This window comes from Glossina fuscipes, unplaced genomic scaffold (assembly GCF_014805625.2).
Source record: "Glossina fuscipes isolate IAEA_lab_2018 unplaced genomic scaffold, Yale_Gfus_2 61185, whole genome shotgun sequence".
Lineage (NCBI taxonomy): Eukaryota > Metazoa > Arthropoda > Insecta > Diptera > Glossinidae > Glossina > Glossina fuscipes.
Window position 1 is genome coordinate 698,400 of NW_024003416.1, and position 19,362 is coordinate 717,761.

A 19,362-nucleotide genomic window follows, 5' to 3' on the forward strand; every position below is an offset into this window, starting at 1 on the left:
AAGCATGTTAAATAAAGTCCTGAAGTTCATATAAAAATAATGGATTTATTTTTCCCCAAACTAATATATTGTTCCTTAAATCAACTAATATAAATTCAATATCGCAATTATTTGTTGAGATTTTTGGAGAAAAACACTAAGGTGCGTTAAGCATAGTATAACTATGTAGGACGATTTGTTAATTTTTTCGTTTTAAGTTAGATAATGCAAGCTTTTTTGTACCGCGGATATTTGATTCAAAGTAGAAATCTACACCCGCACAACTCCGACGGGACGGACTGGTTTATCGCCTGCAAATAATTTTGAAACTAAACAATACACCAATTCGGTATTTTCATACAATGTAGTACAATCCGCAAATCATTTCTCGTTTCGATGAAGTATTCTTTTGCTTGAGCGGTGTTCCTTCCCACTAAAAAACATCGCTTTATCACCATGCGGTACTCAGTTCTTTCCATAGCTTTTAAAGTTATAAAAGCCTAGGAAAGCAAAAGTAAGGTAATGGTTAAAGTGTCATGAAATGTTGAGATATTTTGTTCGCAGCATCTGCCTAAAAATCATTCTGATTTGTCAGTATTTCTGGTCAGTACTCACAGAGCCTAAATATTAATAATCTCAAACTAAATTTATAATTTATGTAATCGGCCTGAGTGGCCGAGTAGACAAGAGTCTTGACTAGCAACTCAATGGTTGTGGGTTCAAATCTCAAGTGCGGTAGAATTTTTAATAAAGCCGAAACCTTAGATGCTAGTGCTTTTAAGACTTTAGTTCTCAGAATTTATTCTCTGGCTAAATTAATAATAATAATATAATTTATGTATAGAAGCGACTATGAATTATTCACCCTCTCAGCTTTCTAAGTAAGAATTTAAATAAGGTCTCAACTTAATTGATATATCTAATTTAATGCTAAGCATAAAATCAATCCTTCTAAAAGCTCACTCATTGCCAATGTCGTACGTGGGTGATAATAATCGATAAAAGTGGGTTCAACATGACTACTAGTAAGCGTTGATTTAGTGAAGTCTGAAGACCCGGTGCAAAGAGCCAGGGTGGTGCTCAAGTATTGTTTAAGTACATTATATTGAAATATGCATTTATAGATATAAGTATATTTATTTTTGGCTAACCTTTGTGGTGTTATAATGTTCACTTATTGTCGCTTGTCTTATTTTTTAAGAATAGTCTAATTTAGCTCATATTTATGTAGTTGGATTGAAAAATGGATAAGTAAATAATTATGTGATGTAGACGCATTTGGTTTCACCTTTACTAGGTATTCTCGATCTGTATGAAAAGTACATATAAAATTGGTTTTTATATAACCATATCTGATTTACTAGAACGTCAGATCTAAAAGCGCTTTCTTGGAAGGTGCTACAAGATGTTCATTTTATTTGTATAGTTGTAAAGGTATGTCAAAAATTAAAGTTTAGCCACTATAGGGGGGATATATTACAAAGGCTCGCTACTATTGCTCATTACTAACGAAGAAATGGGTGTGTGAGGACAAAGCATTAATAGTATGTTAATACGCTGATAAAGTTAATATGGACGGACATTACATATATTGCAAAAATTTAGCAAACTTATCCCACTACTAAAACACCATAGAAATAGGCTAAAAAAAAAAAAAAAATTCAATGGTCGGACTCAACTGAGACGTTTCGCCACTACTTTATTTAGAATGCATCAACAAAACATTATTTTAATAAGCGAGCATTGTTGTGTACAACTTGATAGTTTATTTAAGATCAGCCATTATAATTACTTTCCAATTCAGTACTCAGTTTCTTTTTCTTTATTTTAGCGCCTTTAAAATTAAAAAAGTCAACAGTTGCTCAATATTTTTATACCTCTCAGTTTTTTCCCTTCCTCGTTTCTTTTGCATTCTTTCCAGCAAAAAAAACCAAATGTAATCGGTATAAACGGTAACACAGGTATTCCTATTTGTTTTTCAGGATGTGGCGATGCCTAAGGCACTTTACGCTTCTCTTCAAGTGAAGAGCTGACGGCGGGACGACAGGCAGAATTTAGTTATAAAACAAGGTGGATGAAGGCGAATATATTTGCCTTACGGCTTGCACGAGGATAGCGTCCATCCAAACAGTCATGCGCACTACGTTTGCTGCATCCTTCCCAAGCTGTCACTTTTCTTTTAATAGACATGGCGGATTTATAGAGGCACACTCGATAAAACACGTGACCTCGAGGGTTACACGCATCGTGCTTAGCGGACGAGTGGCACCACGTCAACATATCCTCGAACAATATACCCCAGATACCTAACGACCTCTCCGGAAACCAAATCGCCCATTACAAGAATTCTATCTCGATTGACTGCTTTCCATTATCCTTCAAATCTACTTATGGGGAAAGAAGCAACAAAAAAGTCAACAAAACTAAACCCTTAAGGAGACGCACTATTCCAATTCGCAGAGGAAATTAATGATGTTCTCATATCTGAGGACAGCTCAGGTACAGACAACATATCCACTGACGAGGAAGACTGGGGGGAGAACATCAGGGAACATAGGAAGAACTTAAAGTCACTCCCGGGGGTCTTCTGTAGGAACTCCCGCACGACCAGTAGAAGAAAGCATAGAGGCCGCCACAGAAAAAAGGGGTAAGTAAGTCATCTGCCCTAGCCTTCATGACTGAAGGTGGTATGAGCTTCGACGAGCAACAAAGGCGCGTAAAAGCGACTCATGTACCCTCTTAAACGGTAAAGCTGTTTACCGACGGCAAGCAGAATAGATGGAGGATTCTTCAGTCACCGGTAGTCCGCCAAAACGCCCAGCACCTGAAACTGTGGACTAGTCAGCCAGTACTGCTCTCTCCTGCAAGGAAGGGTCAGAGTTGACTAGGTTATATATTATATCATTCGTCTACTCCCAGGATGCCTCGAAAGGATGTCGCAAACGTAATACTTTCGCATTGGTTCAGATCGACCATGCTGATGAGAACAGGTTGGGACGAGCAAGTTTTTAAACTTCGAATTAAAGCAAAGAAATGGAATGCCGAGGGGTTCAACCTGGAAAACGTCAAAAATGGTGCTGGGGTATACGGGCCGAATTTTTAAAAAGCCTTGCTCCGTCCATATACCAAGCAGAGCTCTTCGAAACTTTCGTATGTGCTTCCGTACGTTTAAGAAGGCAATGCAGGAGAGAGCTTATCTGGGTTCACTCCCATAGTCAAGCGGCCGTGAAGGCCTTAAGCACCTGAACATCTAGGGTTACCGGATACTGTATGGTGGTCCGAAGCAAAAAATCGGGCGAGATTCATAAGAATCCTAAAACTGGAGGGCTATGGGCACGAGCGCGCACAGTAGATGTTTTAGGATTGCCCACACAATTAATAATAATAATTCTCTTTCGCAATAAGCTTTGAGGATTTATGTAACGGAGGCCGATTAGCACTACGAATCGTCTATTGCGTTGACGAATATATTTGGCATGACAGATCCTCAAATTCCGTTGAAGATTTTCTAAACCGAACTTTTACCAAATTCTTCTGAGTGGCCGAGTAGGTAAGAATCGCGACTACCAATTCAATGGTCGCGGGTTCAAATCTCAAGTGCGGTAGAATTTTAAAAAAGCTGAATGCCTTAGATGCTAGTGCTTTAAGGCTTTTTAGTCGTGGAATTTATTCTCTGGCTAAATTTTTAATAATAATAATAATAATGATCTATTACCCTATCACTTTTAAACATCGGTTTACAGTACATCGCAGACGCCGAAAAGCGTCCTCTAGATCTAAACTAGAAACATATTCGGCCATCGATAGCCTACTAAAAGTAATAGCAACTGTAGAAGACTTTAACTGTTATCTATTTCCATTTACAACTACCTAACAAAAGCCCAGCAGGACGCCAAGAGAACTCCAACAGTCGGTTAATTCTTCAATGACTGTAATGAACCATAAACAAGGTTTCCTATCGCAGGCTAGACGGCCTGTCTGCTGTTAAAAACTATTATGTTAAATTCCAGTAGTGTTATTTTTGAATTTTCATAAAAAATTTGCATTGTCAAGTGAAAAAACTATGAAAAATTTTAACATGCAATTATCACAAAAATAAGTATCTGGTGGCAGTCTCGCCTTGTAGTCACAATGGCTTCTATATTGTGATGAGATCAATGAAGTAACCACGGTTTTGTGGGATACATAATGATATTTTCGGCGTCATAGTGTTAGCGTAAAATTTCTGAATTTTGGGTGTGCCGATCTGCGCGTCCCGCCTGTTGTCTACTTGCTATGGGAATCTAACAATTTAAGCAAGTAATGGAGAAAACTAAATGTATGAACACGTACTTACTGTTGAATTCCACATGTAAGGGTTGAGAATGTTCTAAACCCTAATATAAGTCATTGTATTAATTAACTGGCAAGTAAGCTTACCTTTCTTGAGCGAAATGTCTTCTGCATTGTTGATTGAACAATTGTTGTTAGTATGGGTTGGCATTAAGGTAGGACTGAGCGAGTGTTGTTGGCTGTGAAGAGTCTGTACGCTAAAGTCCGAGGCCATGGTTGTAGAAGAACCAGTATTAGGTATTCCGGCGCTGGCCGTAGCGCTAGTCACACCGCCATTTAAAGTTGTCGTATACCAAGATGAGGATGAATAGTGGCGGGGTGGCCAAATCTGGCGATGTGCCGTAGTGGAAGCTGTTAAATGATTTTGATGACTTTGCAGTTGGTGATGGCTGTGGTGAACGCTATGGTCGTTTAAAAGTCGAAGCTTGTTATAAATTGGAGCATCGGAAGTGACTGTGCCGGAGTTACTATTCAAATCTAAAGATAAAGTAGTAGGTGCAACTATTTCTATGCTAACATGATCACTAGACATACTATCGCCAGGCGCGGTTGACGTTTGCATTAAATGTTCAGCAGCAGCACCACTGTTACTGCCTCCAACATTGCCGTTGGTCGATGATGTTCTGTTCGGGGTGGTGTGCTGTTGTTGCTGTTCTTTTTGTGCTGCCAAATTACGTAACACACGGTTTATCGATGAAACCTACACAACGATCGCATTGATTAGTCAATAATTAATTATATTTATTATTTTTAAATATCGAGCGAAAGTTCTTAAATGGTACAATTGACCGCGGTCTTCTTAGTTGCATTCGTATAATTTCTTCATAAGCTTAAAAATAATGTGTTCAAAGTCCTCTACAGTAGTACACATGCATATCTCTTAAGAAAATCTTTAAAACTTATGCGTAAGAATGGATGGGTCAGAATCTACTTAAAATCACGGCGATCAATAATTTACACCTTGACGTATTTACTTTTGAAAGTTACTTTGTTTCAGTAGTTAGTGCGAAGATTAAACAGAAAAGATGTAGCTCATTTTTCATAGAATATACATGGAAATTTTTATCGAAAGAGGTTTGGAGTTTGTAAGTAACAAGCGAATTCCGAATTTGATGATCATGGAAAGTATGTCATCAGCTGACAGGAAAAACTCATTTAGTACACTTTAAAACAAACATGAGTGTACATTACTAAGTACTATCAAAGACAACTGTTATGGTATACATGTTCTAAAACTTTCTCCAAAACTTAGCGAAGGGTAATCTCAAGCAATTTTTGTTTTTGTGTTATCAATAACAATAGTAAGGCTGTTAATTAGCAGCCATTTGTAAGCTTACTCTTGGACACAGAAACAGTCAACAGTTTCTGATATGACGTCATATACTCTCGAAAGTTTCGAAAGCAGAAAAATATGTAATTCTGTTTTTTTAAGTGAATATGCTCTAACGTCAAGCATCATTTATGTATGTAGCAAATATAATTTTTTGGTAAGAATTTTCTGAATGAGTTATTTTACATATATTATATAATTATTATATTCTCTAATTATTATATATTATATTATTCTATTATCTAATTGTTACTATTAATTATCTAAATATGTTATGTAATTATTATTATTAATTATCTAAATATATTAATTTTATATAATTATTAATTATTATATTATATATTAATATTATATAATTATTATATTATTTATATTCCTCAATTAAATAATTAAATGCATAGTATATCAAAAATTAGTCGTTAATCCTAGCTAGCGCAAATTGAACTGTTTCTTATTTTTTCAATTAATATTCCCTAACCTATTATGTTGTCGGGCCAAGAATCTCAAATTGTTATACAGTAGTATGTGTAGTTATGTGTAGTCCAGCAAGTGGTGATTACTTTCGCTGCAGTCATCGTCCGTGGTGGACCAATTTTTTGTTTTCTCCATAATCTTATCAAAACTTAATTTCCCAATACTTAATTTATGTTTATTTTCACAATATTTTGGTAAGTGCGTTTATTATTCATACCGGTATATTTCAAAAATGTTGTCAAAAAATTTCTCCTAAAGGTGAATAACCTTTTTAACAACAAAGTTGCTCAGAGTTTCCAGGTAGTTGAAAAAATATCAAAACTGTTAGAATCACAGAAATGTTTGAAAAGCCTTATTGTTAGTGATAAAAGCGGAATGGAATCGTTTGAACGTTTTGCAAAAACAATAACATCGATGACAAATTTTGTAGAGAATATATTTAGTCTATACAAAGAGGGCCGGAGCGTTAAACCAGGATAGCTTGTAATATTTTTTCGGAAACAGAGTGTCTCGTCCAAAGATTATTGTCTATGAAGATTTTTCGTGCACAGTTTGACAACGAAAGTTTGAGCAGTAAGGAGAACAATTACATGTTTTTAAACTGGACTACAAGTTGGCGAGTAAAAATAACATAGAGTCTGCCAGTGAGGAATGAAGAAGGGCTTATGGAATTATACCCGCTGGAAGCAGGTAATCAACTAAGCCGGTGACGATACTTACATAGAAGAAAACAACTTCAATACTGATCGTAATAACGAAGCAGAATCCAAAATGTCCATAAGGAAGCAAGTTGAAGAACAGATACAGAGGTGTTTTTGAGGATTGCTGTATATGCAGATATCTTAAAGAACAAAAGCTATGAAAAAAGGTTGCCCGATCCTTTCACATAACGCAAAACTTGTAGTGGAGAAACGCAAATGTTCACAAAAACCCAACAACGAAATTTGTAAAATATACGGGTACCAACATGAAATGCCTGCCACATAATATTATGGAATTAAACAAAAATTAGGCATTGAGAACATGAATTTTCATAAGACTACGAAAAAAACGAACGTTTGGTTGACCACGGACGATAATTGCAGCGACCACAGACGGTACTTACTGGACTTTACATTAAGAGTCTTATTGTACAAAAATTTTAAATGCTTGGCCTGTCGATTTAGGGTATACTACTTGAAAAAATAGGAAACAGTTCAAATTGAATAAACTAGAGTTAAAGATCAGTTTTTAATATTTTATTAATTTACCTACTTGTTGAATTCCGCAATATGTAAACATTATAATATAACTTTAATATATAATATAATATAACTTGTAGAACTCACGTGTGATACAAAAGATTGGATAAAATATGTCAAATATATATATATATAAGCAAACAAAATTGATAGATAGATATATAATAAGTAAATTATATGCAGATAAAGAAAATATATGCTCGGTAGAAATTAGAGAGGATAATTATAATAACAATTTTTTGGCAATAAATAGATAGATATATAGAAAAATAATAGTAATTTTCCCAAACTAAAGCAAAAGACTGCTTAAACAAACGCAGCACAACTGCAAACGAGTGTTTTTATCACATTGCTAATACACTCAGGCACGGGCCTATTGAATACGCTTACAACCGCACACAATTATTCATTGTGCGTAGTCCTACAGATACTTATCGAACGAATTTCAGTAAATGTTCTTATTTCAGTATTTTACTCTCTCTCTCTTACGACCTCTAATATCGTTTGTTTACATCGAATGCCTAGTACTTAACAATTTTGCCTAATATTTAATAATTTTGCTCCGCAAATGTTACTAACGAAATGTCCTATGTAATGTTTTTGGGCATATTCACTTAAAACCACAGAATTATTCTTCTTCATATCAAGAAACTGTTGACTGAATCTGTGCCCATACAAACAGTGAGAAAGAGAGAGTAAGCATACAAATGACTGCTAATTAACAACATTGCTACTGTTAATAATACCAGATAGACAAAGAGCATCTGAGATCCTTCTAGACTCAATTTTGAGAAAAATTTTGGAACACCTTTATATTTAGTTGTCTCTGACACTATATACTTCACCAATCTACTGAAAGAAAGGCTTATCTATCATGTCCATTAGGCGATTTAAGTCTCTGCTTATATCTGCATTATATCTCTGTTCATAACCTGCAGCTTTCCGATAATGTCGGCAGCAAAAAACCCTCATTTACTGTCCAAGATAAAAGAAGCTTAAGGCGCCAGCTAACAAAACAAGTAAGTCAAAAATTGATCTGATAAAAACACATATCGCAAGCTTAACAATTAAAGAATCTCACCATGTTCGCAACTTCTCGAAGAGTTTATCTGAAAAATATACAATCTTTGTGGTAATGATTTCTGCAAGAAAAGTTGCTGGACTTGTCATTGAAAGAATGTATAGAAGTGAATATACAGCTAATCGTTTCGTAAACCAAAAGTCAGTCTGCAGCATTAGCAAAGTACGATCAAGGTAATATTACAAATAAAACAGAGCTTTAAGCAGTATATTCAAAACATTTAGTACATAAACAGGACTGCAACTGTGATAAATGTTTCACTTATCTGTAACAGTGATAGCCATTTTGATGTACGCTTTGCAAAAGCTCTATGAACAGAGTCGAATTTTTAAAGTCAAGATGCAGCCGTATGGAATGTGTTTCTATGAATTCTGCGATCGACTTGGCAGAGAAAAATCAAAATTTGTTTATAATGGCTGAGTGCATACGACTTTGTAAGCTGCTAGATCCGCTGGGAAAGAAGACAAAAGCAAAGATGAATATAAGGTATTTCTTATTATACTGTTTCTTAGTATACTGATTTCCATAACTTATAGGAAACACCATCCAATACTACCCGAAATGACTGTGGCGGAAAAGTATCATGGATTAGAGTAAAGTTCCTTAAATTAGCAAAAATACTTCTCTAGAACATTATTTTACAGATTGGATCACACATCTGTTTAAAAAAAGCAAATCTTACTGGAAAGAGGTCGAAAAACGAGAAAAACTGTTGAGCTGAAAACTGCTTAGAAATAGAAAAAAGGCTGACATTTTAAAACTCCGCAATCTGGTCTAACTGGAGAAGTTACATTAAGGATTAAAAGCGTACCCACTATTGATATTTCAGCACATCCAGAACACTTACCAAAGTAATCTTATGATGAAAGTGAATTAGAGGAAGAAAATATTTCTACTATTTTTGTTTTCATTACATATTTGATTTGCAATCTATTTAAAAATATAATAAGTAAAGTTATCTCAAAATGACGGAAATAACAGAGATAATTTTCCCCCAATGGGCCCAACATAACAATACAGATGTGATGGCTACACAAATGAAACTCCCTATAAAGTTAACAAATCATTATAATAATTTCGCGAACAAAATAAAATTTTCTAAATGGCAGATCTGGTATGTTATATCTTATTCATCCTATGAAAAGAATATTTTAAAGGTATGCATTGAATTTGATTTTTAACAAATGGAAAATGCCGACCGTCACGAATGTTGTTGTGAACAAATTAACATTAATACGAAGATGCTTTAAGAGCACTGAAATATTTAAGCTACTAGCTGTTCTCCACAATCTTATGCCATAGTTTCACCTGAATTGTAGAATTCCCTTGCATAGAATACATATTATTTTATGATTAAGTTGAGATTCCGGATGAATTAGTTAGAAAGATTTTTTCTGGTTTTTATATCAAATTGATGGTCTTTAGCTTTTTTATTATTTTAACAACTTAATTTTTGGTCAATATGGAAGCCATGATATTTTATGCAGTTGTTGACAGGGAGATTATTGTCAATCAAAAATAACGAAAGGCTAGTATTCTTATTTATCATAGAAATGTCTCTTAAAAATTAATGTTAAGAAAGTAAGATACTTAGGTCGTAAAAATTTATGGGCTTTTGCATTTATCCAGTCATAACCAGATTTTTTAACGTTTAGTTTACTAACTTCCTACTTCATTTGAACAATCGATATGTTCCATGAGACATCTAGAAATTTCAATATTTCTACTGTGTTTGATGCCATAGAAAGTTTATTAGGTTGAAAAGTATCTTTTAGACAATAAGCAAAGTTTTTGGCTTTCGGGATAATATATCTGCACCAATTTACAAGCCTTCAGTTGTTTAAAATATTTGGCAGCTAGCCCCCCTTGAGTCGACGTTAATTTGTTGGTTTCTTATCTCATTTAGCCGTAAACGCTCATTCTTCGCAGCTTTCTTTGTACTCCTCTTTTCTGCTCTACGATTGTCTGCTTAATGTTCTCTTGTTTCTGACCATTTGCCCTACATTAAGTCTAACGTAGTTGTTACAATATCTAGGACCATCAAAAAATTTTTAGGAGCAAATACAAAACCCGTTTGGTGAATGGTGACGGAGTTCCTAAATTCAGATGAAAGTATAAATTCTTATCGATCCACGCTCTAAATCATGAATTTTACGACTGATAGTATTGTATTTAACTGATAAGTTGTAAGGAGACGTGTTGCTGTCGATTATTATTGCAGAATGGTCACACCTTTAGTTATCATTATTAAGTATGAAGTAAATTAGCAGGAAAATTAGAGTAAAAGGCGAATTGTAATAAACCCAGAGTTTTCCTCGAATCAGATGGCCAATATGTGGATTTCCCAGTGGACAAAACGGAATAGTTGTTATTGATGCTGAATTGAATGTTTATAGCCTCGTTTTCGGGCTTATTAGTATGATTTTCCACCATTGATGTTTGGCTTAAAAATTATTAAAATCATCTTCAACAATAACTTTTGCACCCAGTTGCTTGAAAAAACCAATAAAATCATTACATTCTAGTGAAAACCACGAAAATAGCTAAACTGTGCAACTTGACCTTCCCAAAGCGTCGCAATACACTTCATTGACAGAAGCTCGTTACAATGATTTAATGAATGTATTCGAAGATTTGCATCCGACAGAAGGCTTCACTAGACTCGGGGAGCCAGCAAGAGCTCTGTTATCAAGATGGTTTTACAATGAGAACGATTCACGCAATGACTCTCCGATATAAGAAGAAAGTAGATTTTTGACGATGGTAAATTTCTGCTCACTGGATGTGATTGGAAAACCCATTGACGTTCCATACAATGGCTCTTTTAGAATTTAGAGGCTAAGAGCTTTATCATATTGATAAGAGTATTTATCATGTTCAGCTGCTCTTTACTTAAATCTTCAAGTTTTGAAAAAGAATCAGTGTTTTACAATATATGAGCAAATTGGTAATTACGATGGTTATTATATTACAGTTAGTTATATCGAAGCAATTGGGTGTTATCTATTAGGCAAAAGAAATACTTTTTGATTAAAAGAGTAATTACTAAAAAACTTATCCTCTGTTATCCACTAAGACAGGAAGTTCTGAAGTTTCTTTTCGAGAAACTGCCTACGCATGGAGAACAGCTTTCATTAATATAGCCGGAGCATGTTGCAAACAAGATTCGGTCGGACATACCCGAATATAATTTTCTGACTTTTTTTTTTTATATCAGATTATGAGCTCTTAGTTCCTTAACGTATTTTACTCTCTGCCGGCTATTGAGTCGAAAGATTTTGCTCGAAAAGATTATTTTAGATAAGATACGCGCTTTGGTCCAAAAGCATTATAGGCAAGTTAGTAATTTTTTTCGGATGGAAGAAAAAAGCTATTATTATTATGATCATTATCATTATTATTAATTTCGCCAGAAAAATAAATTATAAGACTAAACTCTTAAAAGCGCTATCATCTAATGCTATCGGCTTTTATTAAAAACTCGAACGCACTTGAGATTCGAACCCACGACCATTGAATCGCTAGTTGAGATTCCTCACCTTTGCCCACTCAAGCGGATGGATGAAAAGGTAATAGGGTAATAATATTCGAAAACAACATTTAGCATAAATTGAAGAAATTCAAAAAATTAATTTTGAAATATATGTTATTATAAAGTGGTAACGCGAAAAACATTCTTGCAAGACACTTTTAATTTCAGGGATTTACGAGACGCAGAGTAACTAACGCAAGTTTGAATCTAAAAAATATCATTTGACTTATATGTCTATAATTATAGAATGGAAAAATATTTGCTTTCGTGTGATTAGCAAATGATTGAACGAAAACATTCAATCTTCAATCGAAAAAAGCAATCGTTTGTTAATAGGCGATGTTAAAATTAACTTATCAAAAATTCGGCACGTAGTTCACTGTTATTCTCAAAATATTTTCCTAAAGAAGTCAAATGAGCGCTAATTGTTGAAGTTATTCCCCAAGCTGTTTCGCAAAGTCATGCTTCGAGAAAACGATTTTAAAGTTTTGACATGCATTCTAAACAAGTCTTTTTACTATAATAAATTGGTTATTAATTTTTACTATTGTTTGCTATTCCAGGATCATTAAACTTTCCCCAAATTCAAACTTACGGCATACACGCTTGCCAGATTAATCAAACAGAAAACTGCATATTTTTTATTGTATTTATTGCAACATAACAAAAAATAAAAAAAAATAATGGTCGCCGCGAAGCAACACAAACTTTTTATCGCTTGACAATACTTTTAAAGACATATAAACTATATCTTCTTTTAGTATTGTTAGGGAAATCCCAAATCCTGTTCAGTCCAGCTAAGTAATAAAATACCTAAAGAGGGAAAAACTAAATGCACATTCGCAGCACGTCATGCAGCTGCCGGCCGAGGAAAACGAGTACCAGAAAAGCGGGTTAACGAATTGAAAGCGAAGCTATAAAATCAGGTACGAGTAATATGATGATAAAAATGTATATAAGTAGAATATTTGTGGAAAGGAGAGTTAGTAGAGAAAGAATTTCGAATTGAGCAGTCGAAAGTATTGCCAAAAATAAATTGTGAATAATCCTACATTTTAAGGAATATAATTGTAAATAAAAGAACTCTGAAGTGGACTTCTCTTGAACAAAATATCCAGGATCTAGTGGTACGAACCTTATAATAGAAAAGCGGACATTTATAACAGTATGTTAAAAAAGTTAGACATTGTCAAGTGAAAGATACTAAAGTGTACCCTCCAAGACTTTAGAAAAGGAAAATATTTTTTAAATACAGACTTTTGAAGTAATTGGAGAAAACTTTTCAAGTAAAAAAGTTCTTCTAACTCCTAGTTTGTTATTGATTGTCGATTCTCGAACTTCATAAAGGAATTTTATAAAAAGCAAAACTTATTACTCTAACTCCAACTATTTTGAAATTTAAAGCATATAATTTGACGAAGAAGAAAAAATGTTCAAGTTTTGACGAATTGCGAAAATACTCACATGCCGATTTAACTTGCTTTTAAACGCGTGTAAGAGGGAAAAATTAGACGAAATTTGTTCTTTTACGCTAAGATTGACGCAAAGATATTGTATGTATACTTTATTTTATTTTTAAAGCAATAAATTTCGTATGCTACTTTCCGCTTTTTCTGAAAACTTTTAATCTCTCTTAATGCATACCAAAAAGATGAAACGTCTTTATTTATTTATTTATTTAAGTTTTATATAGTTAATTAAGCGTCTTATGTATACTGGATGTACGCATATGGGAGCTTTTGGGGATAATGCGAGTGTGCTTACATCTCTGAAATTATTTATAGCATACTTTGTAGATTGTAATATTTCTCCAGCTATTTATTTAGACATTAAATCTACACAACGTCTGCAGGGAAGAGATCAAACAGGTGAACAAGAGAAGAGAACAAACATTCAAGTCCTGGTCTTATCACGCTCATGTATAACACTACTTAATAAAACCTAGCGCCCACCCAACTTTGTTTATGGGAAGCTCAATACCCAGTTTTCGGTAGAATAAAACTTCCAAGTCGGTGAACGAATCTATATCTTCTAATTTTCGTGGTAATCGATTTAGTGTAAAAATTCATATATATTTTTTTCATTTAGTACGCTATCACCAAACTACCTCAGTCACATTAAAGGAGGTAATTGTGCGATTCCAAAGTAACAGGACAAACGGTTCAATATCCTCAGCGTACATAAAGATCTTGACGACCGAACGAAAACCAATGATGTGCAGGATATACAGAAACAGTCCTAATTGGCTAACTTGTGTAGCAGCTGATGTCATGGGGAATACATCAGAAGTAGTGGAAGGACAAATACCAGTGGCTTGAACTTTAAAGATCAATATTCTATGGCTAATCAGGTCACACGCTTTGCAACAATGTGTGTATACGAAATTTGCGCGGAAGGTAAACTCTAAAAGGTTCGCAACGGTTGGCCTCCCTTTAAGCAAGCCTTGCAGAAATAGACGAAAAGAAGACTCGATACTAAACCTTAAAAAATAATTCATTGAAGCAAATTTCAAACGATATATTAAATACAAACAGCTTATCAAACCATCATTATATACAGTATTTTCATTACCTTAAACCTTGTAATACGTCAATTTCAGAAATGCCCAAATAAGAAATCAAAATGGACTTCATGATTTGGTAAGAGTAATTATTTCCAAGTTTCAATATCGCCAGAGGAGGCACTGAAATAGATGAAGGTAGGATATGTGCAGAGCCTTCTTTTGGAGTGAAGAAGTTTATAAAAGTATTTAGGATAAATAAGAAGTGAGTTTGAAGCTATTTGCGATGAGTTTAGTGGTTTATGTAATGAAATCTAGATTAGATAAAATAGTCGTACTTTTCACGTATGTTTTAAAAAGTTTGGTTTTCCTACTCTTGTAGTAAAGAAAAAGAGACAAAATTTGAAATAAACCTGAATAATGCAGTTCTTTTGCGAAGTTTTTATTTTTTACTATGGTGATGTTTATTAATTGGTTGCAACGATATTACTATATTAAATATTTCGTTCTCAAGTATAGGTCTAACCAAACACATGTAAAGCCTTTTCGTAATATAAGGATCATCAAGCTCTTTGGACCACATCTTTATAAAACCAAGCGCGGACCTAACTTTGCTTTACGAGAGCTCAATATGCAAATTGAAACGTAACCTATAATAAAATAGAACGCCTAAATCTGTGAACGAATCGATGTCTTCCAACTTGTGTGAATCAATGATATATTGAGTACTGAACGATTTCCTTCTTGAGAACGAAAGCTTCTTACATTTATTTAGATTTAGTTTCAGAAGATTGAAAGAACACCATGCAACCAAATTATTCAAATCACTTTGAAGATTATGTGATTGCGATTCTACGAAAAAGGAAGAAAACAGTTTCACATCATTAGCATACATTAAGATCTCGCTGAATTTAATCGTGGAGGACAAATCATTGATGTATAAATTAAATAAAATGGGTTCTAAGTGGTTACCTTGAGGTACGCCAGACATCACGGGGAATTCAGCCGAGGTAATGAGGTTAAACAAAACCATGAATGATCTACCATGCAGATAAGAGCTTAACCATTCGACTAAGAAGAAAGGTAAGCCAGAGGCTTAAAGCTTAAAGATAAGTAAATTATGGTTAACCAAATCAAACGCTTTGTTAAACTCAGTATATATTACATCAGTAAGAGAGCCCCTATAAAAAGCCTTGAAAATATGACAAGTAAACTCTAACAAATTAGTAACCATAGATCTTCCCTTTCGAAAACCATTTTGGAGAGGAGAAATATACGATTTCATGGAAAAGGCTATATACTGAGCCACAATTCTCTCGAACAGTTTAGGCAAGACACTCAACTTGGCAATGCCTCCGTAGTTCTCTACAAGTTGCCTACTACCATTTTTGTAAATAGGAATAAGGAACAAGTCTTCCAACACAAAGGGAATACACCTAAATTCAAGGACTTGATAAAAACTTTGAGATAACACCACATAGCTCGCCAGCACAAGATATAAGTACACATGAGGCGATCCCCTCAGGTCCAAGCGAACAATTATAGTTGAGAGAGCTCAATCCTTCAAAAACGTCGTTTTAAGATATAACAAAGTTAGGAATTGAAATCAAATTAGAAATCGGATATGGATAGTTTAATGATAAATCAAAATTGGCAAGTGAAAAGTTCAGTCGGAAGGTTTCCGCAAAGAGATTTGAGGTTTGAAAATCATTCGACGACTCGGAATCATTAAAAGACACATGCGAGAGATTTATGGAGATTTTTCTTTTGATATTAATGAACTTAAAAAAGTATTTAGGATTAGCAAACAAGCAGGATTTAACAAACTGAAGGTATCTGCAATAGTATTGGCGGTTGAGGGAATTAAAATTTTCAGTTCTCGAAAATTTTTTGGAAAGCTTGTTTTTTCTATTCTTGTAATATTTAGTTGTCTTATTAAACCATGGGCGTCACCTGCTTCGAGGACGAAATTGCTTGATCGGAACGGATGCAGAAATAGCTTGATTTAATATATTGTAGAACGACGACAGTAAGCCTATCAATACTTCCCACTAAGAAATCAAGCACAATATGAGACAGATGTGATTTTAGCATGGAAACATTGATTTTACGGAAATCATAAAATTTATATGAAAAATTTGAATTTGGAACGTTATAGAAGCTCAACGAGCCAACATGCTTGTAATGAAAGAAAACACCCAATATTGGATGATATGGATCCTCGGGTAAACTAAACGGAAACCAACGATTAACGCAAAGGTCAGGACAATTGGCAAAGCAAAGATCAAGCAATCTACCATTGTAATTAAGGGTAACATTGTATTGAACTAAATTATGATCAAATAATTCATTAAAGAACACAACAGCTATACCAGATGTTGAGCTATTAATCAAACAGCCAGAACTATCGCTGTAACACCAAGTAACTTGAGGCAAATTGAAGTCACCCAACACAATGACTGTATAAGTAGGCTTAGATTGCTTGGCCACTTCGCAAATGAGTGCTGCCTGTTTCTTATATATGGGAATATCCGAATTTGGGGGAATATAAGAGCAAGTCACATATAAGTGTTTCTTAGAAAATTTCACTCGAATGGTGATAAATCCAACGTCGAGAGTAGTTGGAAATTCAAACGAATAGGAGGGGACTGCCGAAGAAATGGCAATTAAAACACCACCACCATTGCGATACAATCGATCGTTTCTAAAAACTTGAAACGAATTATGGAAAAGTTCCGGCTTTAACCAAGTTTCACTGAAGACCAAACAGGAAAACTCCGTGCTCACTGAATTTAGGAAGATAGAACGAATTTTTAAATTTAGGCCCCTAATATTTTGATAAATGAGAGAAAGTGAGCTTGAAGAAATATTTAGTTTTTTGAAGGGGAAAGGGCTGCATTAGCCTATTATCGAAAACATTAAAAAAAATTAAAAAATTTAAAAAAATTACCTTAGTGCAGTTTGGGAATCATAAGTTTTCTTGCCATTTTCTCTGTCATTTTGCAACTTATAAAGTATAAAAAATATTCACATTCATAAAATTTTCGAAAAAAGAACGTGAAGCAGAATATTTAAACAAGAAATATCATTCTTATAGTTCTAGGAATGCAAACTATCGATGAAAATTAACAAAAACTTTATTAAAATAAGAAATATGTCTCCATAACAGATTCCGAACTTTAAACCCGTTTTTCACGCACGATGTGCAGCATAGCTCTAAAAATGTTGTTTTCAATTCTCTTTTTTCGAGTTTTTTACTATATCCTTGGAATATCTACTAAAGAGAAGTACGCAAAATCGACTTAAGAATTGAAATCCTATTATTTGCCTCAAGTTAAAATTGCTATGCGGGTATTGCTTGTTCGCCATCTTACGAATCCATCCTTTATACAGAGTTTGTCACAATTTCATTGCAGATAACAAAAGTCCAATTCTCGCGAATACTATTAAAACGGTGTTAAAGCATGTGTTGTTCCATGAGAAAATTTAGTTCCATACAACAGTACAGAGAGCAAATGAAAATTCGAGACCTCTTTTAAAAATGCATTGTTGATCTCATCATTAGTTTACAAGTCAATGTATGGGTGGCATTGTACTTTACTTTCTCAGAATAAATAGGATAAAAGTGACGGGCCGTCGTTCAACGCGTAAAAATTAACAAAACGTTGACTTAAATGAAATTTAACAACGAAACATAAAAATATAATAAAATATACGACAACTAATCTGCAACTACTAAGGTCTAAACAAATAAGTTGATGTTCATACGCGTTCTGTACAATGCAGCAAAACACCTGTTGTTGACCCAATGAACATTTAAGAAGAAAATATATAAATATTAAAAACGTTCGTAGACAAAATAATATAAAAGTTGCGTGTCAATTGTTAAAAATTATGTCTTGAAAGTTGTATCATAACCAAACGAAGCAATATTCTTTAAGTTAAGGGGACCTTTTGTCATTAAGAAAGACTCTGATTGCCATCAGAGAAAAAAGTGTTGTGTTAACGCTAGGAATTTTCAAAGAAATACTCTTTCATCACGTGGATAGCAAGACTTATTTTTGCATACCGTTTCAAAGGTATAGAAAAATAGATATCTTAGAAGGCGGCTATTTACAAAAGCTACTTATGTTAAAGCCATGACTATTAGTTTTGCACAAGATTGTGTAAAAATATATGTTATAATACATCTGTTGCTATATGTGGCTGACACAATTATGATACGAAGAAAGGAATCAGATAACGAATAGCATAGGCACAAAATTTGAACACGATCTAGAAAATGGTGTATTCACAAAAAAGCTTTGGTTCAGCAAATATTTAATAAGTTTGTTATGGATGACTGGAGAAAAGTTTTGAGTTACATTTTGAAGATTATACTAAAATAGGTGGTTAATCTCGTGAATTACTGGGTAGTCTCATGTATATGCTGTTGAGTAGGAGACTGGATATGTGCCATTCTGTCGGTTGTATGAGACAACATCCAAAAAAAATGGAAATGTTTAATGAAAGTTTTGGAAAAAAATTTCACAAAAGTTGTGAAATCACAAATCCGGATTGGAAGTCGGACTCAAACGATAGAAAATTAACAAATGGCTATATACCTACCTCATGTACATGATTGCGGAAGGTCGTGTTCAAGTAAGCAACAAGCAGTAATCTAAGATTTTCAAGTCAAACGGAATACATCCCTTTCAACAACGTAACATACGAAAGACTGCCGATACGTAGTACTCAATCTTCTAATAATATAAGTTTGGGGAAAAAGAAATCCATTACTTTTATATGAACTTCAGGACTTTATTTAACATACTTCTGATTGTCCGATTTGGGTCAAATATGCACCGTTTTGTTGTATGATTTGTTGCTATTTTAAAGGTAACTTCAAAATGC

The 19,362-nt window shown here is 34.0% G+C and overlaps 1 protein-coding gene across 7 annotated transcripts in view; it reads right to left on the reverse strand.

Moving 5' to 3' along the window:
- Nucleotides 1-19,362, reverse strand: part of LOC119643534 (paired box protein Pax-6) — a 116,697-nt gene that overhangs the window by 59,637 nt on the left and 37,698 nt on the right. For 6 of the 7 annotated variants that reach the window (XM_038042913.1, XM_038042910.1, XM_038042908.1 and 3 more), the window contains one exon: nucleotides 4,399-5,011. In XM_038042913.1, the coding sequence (XP_037898841.1) occupies nucleotides 4,399-5,011 (613 nt within the window). The remainder of the gene's footprint in view (nucleotides 1-4,398; nucleotides 5,012-19,362) is intronic. The other variant, XM_038042909.1, reaches the window with a different exon arrangement.